This window comes from Myxine glutinosa, chromosome 3, assembly GCF_964187855.1.
Source record: "Myxine glutinosa chromosome 3, kmMyxGlut1.1, whole genome shotgun sequence".
NCBI lineage: Eukaryota > Metazoa > Chordata > Myxini > Myxiniformes > Myxinidae > Myxine > Myxine glutinosa.
Window position 1 is genome coordinate 109,416,468 of NC_136263.1, and position 12,282 is coordinate 109,428,749.

The following is a 12,282-nucleotide window of genomic DNA, read 5'->3' on the forward strand; positions in this document are numbered from 1 at the left end:
GCCAGCCAAGGGCGTTACGATTATTTCAAAGCTCCGGATCTCTGTCCATGAAGAGATGGAGAAGTTGTTGTTTGTGTGGTTGACGGAGAAGCAGCTCGCAGGAGATACCGTGACCGAGAGCATCATCTGTGAGAAGGCACGAGACATTTACGGGGATTTGGTGCAGCAGACGGCGGGAACATCAACGGACGAGGCATCGGAAGAGTCATTCAAAGGCAGTCGGGGATGGTTTGATTAATTTTAAGAAGAGGACCGGCATTCACTCCGTCGTCAGGCATGGTGAGGCAGCAAGCTCGGATGTGAAGGCAGCTGAAGATTTTATTATAACTTTTGCCGAACTGATAGAAGCCGAAGGATACATCCCCCAGCAAATCTTCAACTGTGACGAGACAGGGCTCTTCTGGAAAAAGATGCCGAGGAGGACGTATATAACGGCAGAGGAGAAGAGCATGCCAGGCCACAACTTGTTCAGAGTGCCGGCGATAGCTCGCCTTCTCTTTGTGGAAGACACGGTGAGATCCTTAACATCCAACAACTAATGGGACGCAAACGGGGCGCCCAGTTTAGCGGTACACACATTGATGAATCACCCTGCCTGTGAAACACCGACATGACAGGTTATAGCTGGGTCGGGATTCAAACCCAGGCTGGACAGTTTAGAGTCAAGTGTGCGTACCTCCAGTCCAGGCCATCCTGCCAACTTGTATGCTGCATACAGGTGAAATATAAAGCGCGAGATATTTATATATATATATTTCAAAAAAAATTGGTGTGGTTTTTGGGGGGCTGGAACGAATTAATAGCATTTCAATTCATTTTAATGGGGAAATTTAATTTGAGAAACAAGCAAATTGAGTTACGAGCTCGGTCACAGAACGAATTAAACTCGTAAGTCAAGGTTTCACTGTATATATATATATATATATATATGGTTATATATAAGGTATTATTGGATAGTCCTGATTGTGTCTTGCTTTCTTCAGTCTGAGGCTATATAATGCTGCGAGCACTTATCTAATCACTCTTTCCCCAAATACAGTACATTGGAAAATTCTAACTTCTGTTTTCTCTGCTTTTTACCCCTTCTTCTCGGATATTGTTCCCTCTGCCTGCTTTCCTCTGACCCTCCTTAGCAACTCCAAATTGCATGTGTTCTTCTAGTAACTCACCCCTCCCCCACCCTCAGTTAAACTTCCAAAAATCAGGCTGACTGTACATCTCAACTCCTTTGTTCCTCTCTTCTCCCATATATGGAACCATCCTTAACCTTAACTGAACTGGGTGATTTTGAGCTTTCCCTGACTGATCTCGGTTGCCGATGGTCCGATTCACTTAAAAATTTGCACACGCATAGATCATCATGTAATGAACGTGATGGTATAATTATTTTTTTCATATGTTAATGTATCTAATTATTGCCTAATTCCATTTTTCTATAATTATTCAGCATGTTTTAGACAACATGCTAAAGAAGAAATTACAAGCCAATTAGTTTACACCATCAGTGTCTAATGCATGTAACCCTTATTCACATGTGTTTGTTGAACAAAAACATGTGCAAAATTGCAGTTTTTTTTTTTAGGCCATGTGACATCTACTAATTGTCGTGTGACACCTGAACGGTAAGTCCGATTTGGACGTATGTGGTATCAAAATGTGCGCAAGACCCTCGAGAAAAAGTCGAGAGAAGAATTTGAAACCCCCAGCGATTGCGAAAAAATTGTGAAAATGTCGAGGGTTAAGAGGCTGTTCTTTCCCGCTCTTCACTCCAGGAAGCAGTGCACTGCCACCTCATTTCATCCTCCATTCTTACCCATGATTTTGTTTACCCCCAATAACCCTTCCTAATGCAACCCTCTTGCTTGCTGATTTCAGTTCCTCCTCTTCTTTTCTCTCTCTCTCTCGCTCTTCTTATTTTCCTATTTGTTCATTCCCTTACTGATTGTGCCAACTTGTTTCCCTGCTACCCCACACACAGTTGATATAACCTTGCTTTTCCATGAACCTATCCTATGATTCCTATATATCTTAACGTATATATCCAACGCTGAACCGATGATTCCTTAATATCTCTTCCTGGTTACTCCCTCCTCTGGTATGATAGACCTGAGCCTTGTCCTGGTGGTGGGGTTGCTATCTTTTTCAAAAACTCTCTTCCTCACTCTCCTTGCACTGCCCTCTCTCCACCCCACCCCCAGGAGTACATCTGACTACGGCTTCCTCTCCGCTCCCACCTTTTGTTCATATGTGTTTTGTACCGTCCTCCAAACAGTGATGACTCAATCTACATATCGCTGTCTGATAACATGGACCAACTTCTATCCACTCATCCCAACTCTCTCTTCCTCATATGTGGCGACTTCAACTATCATGCCAGCTGGCTGGGTGTGGGTTCCTCTCTCACCAGCCATGGCATCTCAACAAATGACTTCTGCGACTCATTGGGACTGACACAATCTGTCAATTCCCCGACCCGGATCTCAGTCAACGGAGCATCTTCTCTTCTACACTTGGTTATGGCAAACTTCCCTGCAAATGTCTGCTGCTCTTCTTCTGCTCCAATCGGTTCTTCTGATCATTTGCTTGTTAAAGTGGATATCACTCTGGCCATTCTCAGAGAGCCTCCTCAGCATCGACGAGTCTTGCCTTTCACTCAGGCCGACTGGCATTGTCTTGAAGCAGCCATCAATCATCTGGATGGTCTGCCATCTCTACTGCCCCTGACATCAACTCTTCCTGGGAATTCTTCCAAAGCAAACTGCTCTCTCTCATGCACAGATGTATCCCATCTTGTCTTCAGTTGTCATACCCTTCCTCCCATCATGGTACACTGAAACTTGTGGTGAGGAAGTTGCCCTGAAACAACTTGCCTTTGCCTCTTGGAAGGCTAATCCAACTGAAGGCAATCTCAGTTCCTTTCTAAGAAAGAAAGAAAGAAAGAATCACAAAGCTCCGAACAAGTGTGTCTACCCTCAAGAGAGCCAGGAAGCACTCCCTATCTCTCTACTCTCAAGACAACTCTCAAACCTGTCTCCTTCCTCCAAATCCTGGTGGTGTCTGGTCAAATCTGTTTCTGGTGTTTGTTCCCCCTCCATCCCCTCCCTTACCTCAAATGGCTACACAGCTGACGCCGCAAGTGACAAAGCCGTATGCCTCAACTCTGTGTTTGCCTCAAAATCTTGTATCCCAAACTCATCTCTCTCTGTACCCACCGTACCCAGTCGTACCCAGCTGCTCATGGACTTTGTATCCTTCTCTTCTGACAAGGTGGAGAAGTTTCTGTTAAACCTCGACTCTGATTCTGCAATTGGACCAGACGGCATTAGCCCAAGGGTCCTATAATCCTGCTCTGCAGCTCTTTCACACCCTCTTTAAATTCTCTTCACCCTCTCTTTTGCCGAAGGTCATCTGCCATCTGATTGGAAATCCGCCAACATTACCGCTTTACACAAAGGTGCAAAAACAGATCCTTGCAACTACAGACCAATCAGCCTGCTCCCAATAATCAGGAAGGTCATGGAATCGATCATCGCTTCCGACATCAAATCCTTCCTCTTCTCCAATGGCTTGATCTCGGATCATCAATTTGGATTCATACCAGGCCATTCTACTCTGGACATGCTGCTTCTGCTGACTCAACAATGGATGGAAGTCCTCAATGCCAAACAGAAAATCAGAGCTGTCTCCCTTGACATTTCTCGTGCCTTCCAAACAGTCTGGCACTCCGCCCTGCTCACCAAGCTCTCCTCGTATGGTGCCCATGGAAACCTCCACGCATGGTTTGCAGACTTCCTTTCTGGTTGCAGTCAACGTGTGACGCTGAATGGAATTCTCTCTTCTCCCCTTCCTGTTCAGGCTGGAGTTCCTCAAGACAGTGTCCTGGGCCCTGTGCTTTTTCTGGTCTTCGTTAATGATCTCTCCGACTCTGGAAAATCCTCTCTATCTCTTTGCTGATGACTCCACTCTCTGCCGCTCCATATCCCAACCCTCAGATCGGCAGGCAGCAACCTCTTCACTCTCTGCAGACCTGGACAATATCACAAACTGGTCAAACAAGTGGAACATGTCCTTCAATCCTGACAAATCTCACACTCTCACTTTGTCTCTCCGAAAAGACCAACTGGACAACCCTCCCATCTACTTTCTCAACAATCCTTTTGAAGAAGTTCTATCACTCAAGCTTTTGGGTCTCAATATCTGCCACGATCTTTCCTGGGAAAACCATATTTCCAAGTTGGCCTCAAAAGCCAGTCGCCGACTGGGCTCCGTCGTGCGATGTCCTTTCTGGGCACTTGTGAGCTCTTCACCCACATACAAAGCTTTCATCCGCAGCTCAATGGAATACTGCTCTCCCCTCTGGGGTGGTGCTCCTGCCTCACACCTAGCTCGGCTTCACGTGGTTGAAACCAAAGCATTCAGAATCATTGGAATCTCCGTTGATGAAGCTGATTCTGAGGGCCTTTCTCTCTCTCTCTCTCTCTCTCTCTCTCTCTCTCTCTCTCTCTCTCTCTCTCTCTCTCTCTCTCTCTCTCTCTCTCTCTCTCTCTCTCACCGCAGGCAAGTAGGTGGTCTTTTTGTCTTCTACTGACACCTCTCAGGCCTTGCTCCCCCTGCTCTGTCTGTGCTCTATCACCCAAATATTCTTGCAGGACACACAAGATCTGTTAGCAACCCTCTTCTAGTGAAATTGTCAAAATCAAGACTCTCTATTCACCTTCACTCTTTCATTCCTCTTTTCTCCTGCCTCTGGAACAAACTCCCACACTCTCTTCAATCCCTCTTCTCCCTCCAGGCATTTAAAACAGCTGTTCACCACAATCTCTTATTTTCCCCCATCCAAAACCTTGATCTTTTCTACCCCCGTGAAAACACCCCAAATCTGCCTCTTTGAATACCCATCTTCTTTCCTGGGGTTCCTAGAAATGTTCATTTGCTTTGTACCGTGTACCCCTCCCTCCTCCCCCAGCCCTCCCCCTTCCACAGATCTACCGGCGTCCATGTTCTCTTCTGTTGTTGTGCTCGTGTTGCTTCCCTCTCTCCCCCTCTTGTCTTCTGCTCCCTTCATTGCATGTTTTGTGTGTCTGTGCATGTTTTCATGTTCAATGTGTTAGCTCTTACACGAGCCTCAATTCTGTATTTAAAAAAACAACAAAGAAAAAACGCCTCCTTGTAGAGAGGAAAACTGAAAATAATGAATTGTTGATCAGTCATCATTTAATCACAGCAAGTCATGTTTGTGTTCCTATGCGCTCAAGTGTCTATCTTTGCTTCTTCTTCTTCTTCTTTTTATGCATCTGCAGCCAAAGGCCGGACGCATTTTATTAGCATTTTATCCATCCTTCAGTCTGTCTGTGTGTGTGCATCCGTTGTGTGACCATGAAAACCTCTGAACCACTGAAGGGATTCCAGCCACACTTGTCACAAGTATGGAATATAATACAAAATCCATACAAACTGATTCAATTTTTGGGTTCAACAGGTCAAAGGTCATGTGCCCTTCGATAATCATTTTGCCGACCCACACTCAAATGCAATATTTCATGTTCTCTCTTTTACTTATCTCTCTTTTCTCTCTCTCTCACTGTCTCATGTGATCTGAAATTTTTTCTTGTGACCTTTAATTGAGATCAAATGTACTATAGTGTCCTTATGTCAATGTTGCGTTCATTGTCTTTGTTACCCTCACTGACGTATTGCTTGGCAAAGTTTGTTGCTGTAATTTTGTGAGATTATGGTTTTCCAAAAGTGGTTTTCCTATAAACCTCTGCAAATTATCTTGGCAACTGCATTGTGATGCTTGTAAATAGAAAATAATTTGTGGTTCATGAATGGATGATTCCTACACCTGCATCAAAGTGCAATCTCACAAGTGTTGTGTTTGAGTCTGAATTCGGTTATTACTAAAGTGTAGCTTTTGGCACTCTTGTATTCATCGATCAGGTGTAAGTGATCTTAGTTTGAGATTTCTTTGAAGGAAAAGGATAAAAGAAGCTCAAAATGGTGCCATGCTTCTTCCAAGTAGTTCATGAAGACATTGTGAGACTTTGGCTTTACGACATTGAGTATACATGCAGTGCATAAAGCATACCACCATGGCAAGCAATGTGTGGAAGAGAAAAATGAAAAAAAATGGGGAAACGAAAAGAGCAAAACAAAACGAAATTTCTTCAGTTTGCAAATCACAGAGATACCAATTAGCAAGAATTCAGATCCCCCACCTCCTCTACCCATTATGTCTTTGGTGCTAAAGGTCAACATGGTCATAATCCAAAAACTGTGAACCTATGAGACAGAAATATAATGCCATTTGTGACTTGAATGGGACAACTCTATTTTTTTTTATCCAGAGTAAAGTCTCTTGGATGTTGTGTGTGTGTGTGTGTGTGTGTGTGTGTGTGTGTGTGTGTGTGTGTGTGTGTGTGTGTGTGTGTGTGTGTTTTTGTGTGTATTCGTGTACGTGTTTGTTTGTGTGTGTGTGTGTGTGTGTGTGTGTGTGTGTGTGTGTGTGTGTGTGTGTGTGTGTGTGCGTGCGTGCGTGTGCGTGTGTGCGTGCACATTTTCTTTTCTTTCTCCATTCACTCTCATTACTTTCTCTATTCACTCTCAATCTTTCTCATCAACCAAATCTTGTCGCTTCACCTGAAACAAATATAGTTAACGTAAAAATGAGTAATATTCAAAAGCATTGCATTGTTGACCGACGCACATAGTCATGAAAAGCTTTATCAGTCAGCCCTGATCACACGTTGGCTTTAACAGTGGCAGTACACTGCCATCTCATGTCGGTTTCTATCCTCATCCATGATTTTTTTTTTTTTTTTTACACACATTAACACTTTGCATGCCCACGATATCACAATCTTTGTACATGCAAGCTTCCACCTGCCCATTCATTAATGCACTGCTTATTCCTTGTCCTTGTGCTTCATGTCACTTGCCCATCTGTTTCTACACATCTATCCTCTATTATCGTGTTCTTTCATGAGCCTCGATCGTGTACAAAATTAAAAATTGCTGGTAGGGAATTCAACAATGTGGAAGAGAATGTGGAAATTCAACAATGTGGAAGAATAACCAAGTTCGTTTTTTTTGGGGGGGATTCAAAAATAATTATTCCTTACGCTTTAATTGCTTAATACCTGCTTTGATGGAATTGTTAGTATATGGTCTGCTGCCTTTATTCAGAAGGCTGTTGTCCAATTACCTTTTCCAGTTTACCTTGTGCTGTTTTCACTTTTTTTGCTTTACTTTCATATATTCCCCTTTGTGCTGAACCTCGAGATGCTGAGAGTAAGTATGTTTTGTCAATCGCATAAGTGTAATAGATCCTCATAAACTGTGCATATAGTCATGCGTGAGCATGGTCGTATTGCCCCTCGGGCACGTTTGAAGACGTTATTTCATTACATGTTGCCCTTTCCCTAGCATACATGTCCTGATTGTAAGTTAATATCTGTATTTCTTCGTTTTGTGCTTTGTGGCTGATGTGATGTTACCACGCAGTGAGTCTTACTTGCTGGCAGTAGGCCGGAGCAGTAGTGTTCCACGATTAACGAGCCTTTATGGAGAGCCGGATGGCCGACCTTCGTTCAAACACTTCCCCAACAATGGAGGAATCGACCGCAACCAGTTTCCCCACAGAATTCCAATTAGAAGGTACTACCATAGTAAACTAGTTACCTTCAGAGAGCAGAAAATGTTGACAGGAATATTTTTTGTTTTTGTTTTCCAACCTTTCGTGGATGGTTCCAAAATTTTGAAATCGTTGTTTGTGCCGAAGTTATCTTAAAAACCTGATCATTTTGGTATCTGCAAAATTGATTAAGGTTATATTTTCCTTTATAGTCAGGGCCCTTTGGGATATTTTGGTTCAAATTCTTCCAAAAGCATCAAATTTGGCGCAGATGTTGCCCATGCCATACTCTTTCGATTTTTGACGGGCGCCAAGGGCGGTATGATCCGGGGACCATACCGGTCCATCCCGCCATGTCACCTGACCGATGACGTCATAATTAGGATATGCATCCAATCACATGGCCTACTATAAGTGGTCAAAGTTCAAAATGAATCGATCGAAAAATGAAGGCAGGGATCCATTTTTAAGGTTTTCATAAAATCCAATATGGCCGCCAGGTCACATGACCTATGACGTCATATTTATGACATGTATACAATCATGTATACATGAACCCGGATCATGATCGCACAAAAATTAAACACAAGGATATGGCATACAGTTCATAAAACATCAAAATCCGTACCTTTGTAATTAGACTGATGAATTGCATATGCCTGAAAATTAGGAAATAGACATGTAAATATTTCCTCTAATTGTCAAAAATAAGGTCAGAGTTCGATTACCCAACCCAGAAACATAAAATGGTGAACCTTGCGTAAATCTTGACAAAAAACTCAAAAGCCGACATGTTTGACTCAAAAATGACCTTTAAGATGACCTTGCGGGTTGACCTTGACCTCGAATCATCAAAATAACATCATAATTGGATTCCTTGACCTCGAAAACCCCTGAAAAGTGGTATCATACATGATTCCAACCCTTTTGGTTATTTAACTGATTTTCCTCTAATCCGGGTGGCGGCCATTTAGTATTTCGCCAATATGGGGCCCCCGGGGGGGGGGGGCGCCCGTCTTGGCGCCCGTCAAAAATCGAAAGAGTATGGCATGGGCAACATCTGGGCCAAATTTGGTGCTTTTGGAAGAATTTGAACCAAACGGCCCCAAAATATCCCTAAGGGCCCTGGCTATTCGTTTAATATGGGAATAATGTTGCTCGACCTGACGTTGTTCTACATGGTAGTGTACTCTATTTTAATCTGGTAATGCAATACTGATTAAACAAGTCTTCTAATCTGTCTTTGGGTTGGTCTACACTTGGCTTATGTTGCTTTCGGTTGTGACTTTTCACCCTTTTCTTTTGCCTTTGTGGATGAGGTAACTGCTTTGGGATTGTCTTTCTGACACTTGGGATCAAGTCGCGGTTCCCAACATTTACCATCTTTGGTGTTATGGAGCAGCCAGCTGATTTTGGCCAATCGGTGTGAATAGCCTGCAATTCTTGGAGCATGTGTTCAGTGTGATTGCAAGGTAGCCGTTGTACAGTACCAACTGCTTCATGTAGAAGCGTGATTGCTATTTTGGGCATTTGAGTTGTTATTGTTCCAGCATCACTTTTCCATCTTACACATTCCTTGGGCCGTGGACTTTATTTATTTAATTATTTATTTAAGCCTTTAATTGGTGAAGGTTTGCCACCCTTTCTCTTCTGCTCTTCTGTAAGAGCCGAGTATCATTTATGAGGCCACATTGCTTTTGTTCCGGTTGATTAACTCATTACCCTGTCTGGTATTGGTTGTGCAGGGTCCTGTTTTCACACAATGAGTGGTGGTTGGGTTGTAATTCAGGTCCTCCAAGAAAGTAAGAAGTTGTTTTAATTATTTTTGTTTCAGTGAGTGGATTGTTCATATTTAATCGGGTTAAGGTGTCAACGATGAGGGGTGAAGGTGTACTATGCAAAGTGGTTGAGCACAAAATTATTCTTGCACCAAAGCTCCTCCTCCCTTCATGCATTTTTATTGGCCCGATCTTTCACTGATTGATTTCCTTTTCACGATATTCTTTTGCCCTTTTGATTGTGTCATGCCTATCCCATCACATCCCACCCCATGCACAGCGTTGCTGCATTATCAGTTATTTGTGACAGGAAGTGAACATCCTATGTATCGAATGATATAGTTGTCATCGATATTTATGGTGGGATCTCCATTTGATATCCATGAGCTATGTAAGATTTGGCATCGAGTTTAACCTGCAGTGAAACTTGGGCCTTGGCAGTAAGTTTATAAATAACTTTGGACCGAATAGAGTCGAGTATGGTCATGTGTGTTTCTGCTTTGAAGGATATCCATGCCGTTTGTATGACTATGTGTTAACATTTTCAGTGACTCGTATGGTCAGCGTGAAGATGGAACTCGACCGTCCAATGTCACCGCTTCGCTCCCAGCGACGGTTCCTACAGATGCAGGTGGCAGCTCAGAGAACAGGGAGAGACGCAGGTAAAAATATCCAACAGATAATTGCTGTGTTTTTTATAACCCCACTGTGTAATGGTTCCTTTGAACTTTTGAAATACATTGTTTCACTTCTTCTTTGACTGAAACAAAGAAGATTTAAACATCACCTACTTTCCCAAAGGTTGCTTTTCTTTAAGATCCTCAAATGCAAACTGATGGTTTGATTCAGTTTGGATTTAGAGGTTTTAAAGGGGAAATTTATTTACATACAAGTGTGTTTACATACAAGGAAATATATTTACATATGCGCTTGCATTCTACAAGCAGATACTGGGATGCATCCGCTGTGCACAAGTAAAATAAACAGTCCAAGCTCCACCCCTCTCCTGCCTACTGAAGTGATGTCATAGATGGCACAGTCCAAGCTCTGTGCCTCTCTCCCAGATGAGGGACTTTCGTTGAATTGTATAATTTAGTTTGTGGACATTTACGGACAGTTTTTGGTTCACGGGTTATCGAGTGACCACTATATTCGTCATGTGTGTGCGTCTGTCTGTGTGTGTGTCTGTCTGGCCGCAGCATGCCGCACTTGCTGGGGCGGCCTGGCCTGAACAAGTTGGCAGTTGTTTGGAATCTTCTCCACTTGTAGATAATCTTCCGGACAGTCGAATGATTGATTTCAAATTGTTTAGAGATCATTTTAAATCCCTTCCCAGACTCGTAGGCATCTATAACCTTCTTTCTGAAGGCCTCAGAGAGCTCTTTTGATCTAGGCATGGTGACGCCGCACACTTCAACAACAAAGAGCAAACCAAACTAAATGTCTGAGGTTTAAATCAGACAGGTTCCTCCAAGATCCTCTCTAACGATGTTCTAATCATTTGCACCTGAGCTGGTGCACCTGGTTCTAATTTTAGGTATTTGAAGTAGTGATAAATGTAGGGGTGTACTTACTTTTTCCACATATGAAATTTGCATTTATGTTTATTTAAATTATACAATGGACTACAAAATGTAAATGTTTCATGATATTTGTTATATTATATCACCTTTATCTATCAATATTGTTGAAATGAAGATCAAATAGCTGTATGTTGAAATATGTTGAAAAAGTCAAAACTTTACATGGGGTGTACTTACTTTTTCACGTGACTGTTATTTGGCCTGAGCTATAATGGAAAAACCTATATCACGATAATGGATCTCATTATCACAATTATCATGCTGTCATGATTATATAAATAAAGTAATTAGTGCTTTGTAAACGATATAGCATGCAATAACAATCCACATAAAAACAAACTGAATAGCCACAGTTATGTGTGTTCATACTCTTTATTTCATAATTCTGTTTCAATTTGTTTTAAGTCAAACATCATTTTGCCTGGACGAAATTGCTTTGCACCTTTGTCGAGTCACTGGACGAGCAGTTTGCAAAGCGGAATGCCTGGCTTGGCAAGGGATAGCAAGCTGCTTGCTAATGGAACACATAGAGCAAGCTGCTTGCTATCGGAACACACCGAGCAAGCTTCATGCTAATTGGGACATTTGTGAAGAAAGTCATATTTGACTATCTTCAATCTTCTGGAATTTATAATTACGCCTTTGATGTTTAACTTGGCAAATAATAAATGTGAAGCAATCCCATGTTGTGCCAAAAATGTAATAAACAAATAAATAAAGGAAACACACAACACCATCTTTCCCGCTCCATTCAGTCCATTGTGAATTGTGAGAAAAGAGAAGAACGAGATTACCTGCTTGTCCTTGTCCTCAGTGCCAAAACTCTGCACACCGAGTGTGCTCACCTTCTCGATCTTCGACTTGATGTTGATTTGGGTGCTTAATTTGTGCGCAGACAAAGTGAACTCAAATGGATTTGGCGATTTCGACACTGGCAGCAGTTTTGGCACCTTTATTAGTTGGTTGCTTGTTTAATGTGTATTGTTTAATGATATACCTTAAACTACATCTTGGAGAATATACATTTCATATTATATTACTTACTTTATTTTGTAGAGCTGCATATAATACAGGTATATCTTTTGAGAGAAACTAAACACACTAACCACTAAAAGCAGTCAATACACCACCAATATCCGGGTTCAGGGGCGTGTCCTATCGACTGCGCATGTGCAGCAGTCATCGTGATAATTAATTTTCATTTTATTTATTTATTATTATTTATTTTTTTGTATGCAAGATCGAGTCTCATGTAAGAGCTAACATAATCACAAAAAAAAAAAAAAAA

General features: G+C 42.2%; 1 protein-coding gene across 18 annotated transcripts in view; it reads left to right on the forward strand.

Moving 5' to 3' along the window:
* Nucleotides 1-12,282, forward strand: part of LOC137423266 (protein phosphatase 1 regulatory subunit 12A) — a 356,467-nt gene that overhangs the window by 227,302 nt on the left and 116,883 nt on the right. For 8 of the 18 annotated variants that reach the window (XM_078774432.1, XM_078774435.1, XM_078774439.1 and 5 more), the window contains 3 exons: nucleotides 7,504-7,656; nucleotides 9,379-9,435; nucleotides 9,960-10,073. In XM_078774432.1, the coding sequence (XP_078630558.1) occupies nucleotides 7,504-7,656; nucleotides 9,379-9,435; nucleotides 9,960-10,073 (324 nt within the window). The remainder of the gene's footprint in view (nucleotides 1-7,503; nucleotides 7,657-9,378; nucleotides 9,436-9,959; nucleotides 10,074-12,282) is intronic. The other 10 variants (XM_078774443.1, XM_078774444.1, XM_078774447.1 and 7 more) reach the window with 3 other exon arrangements.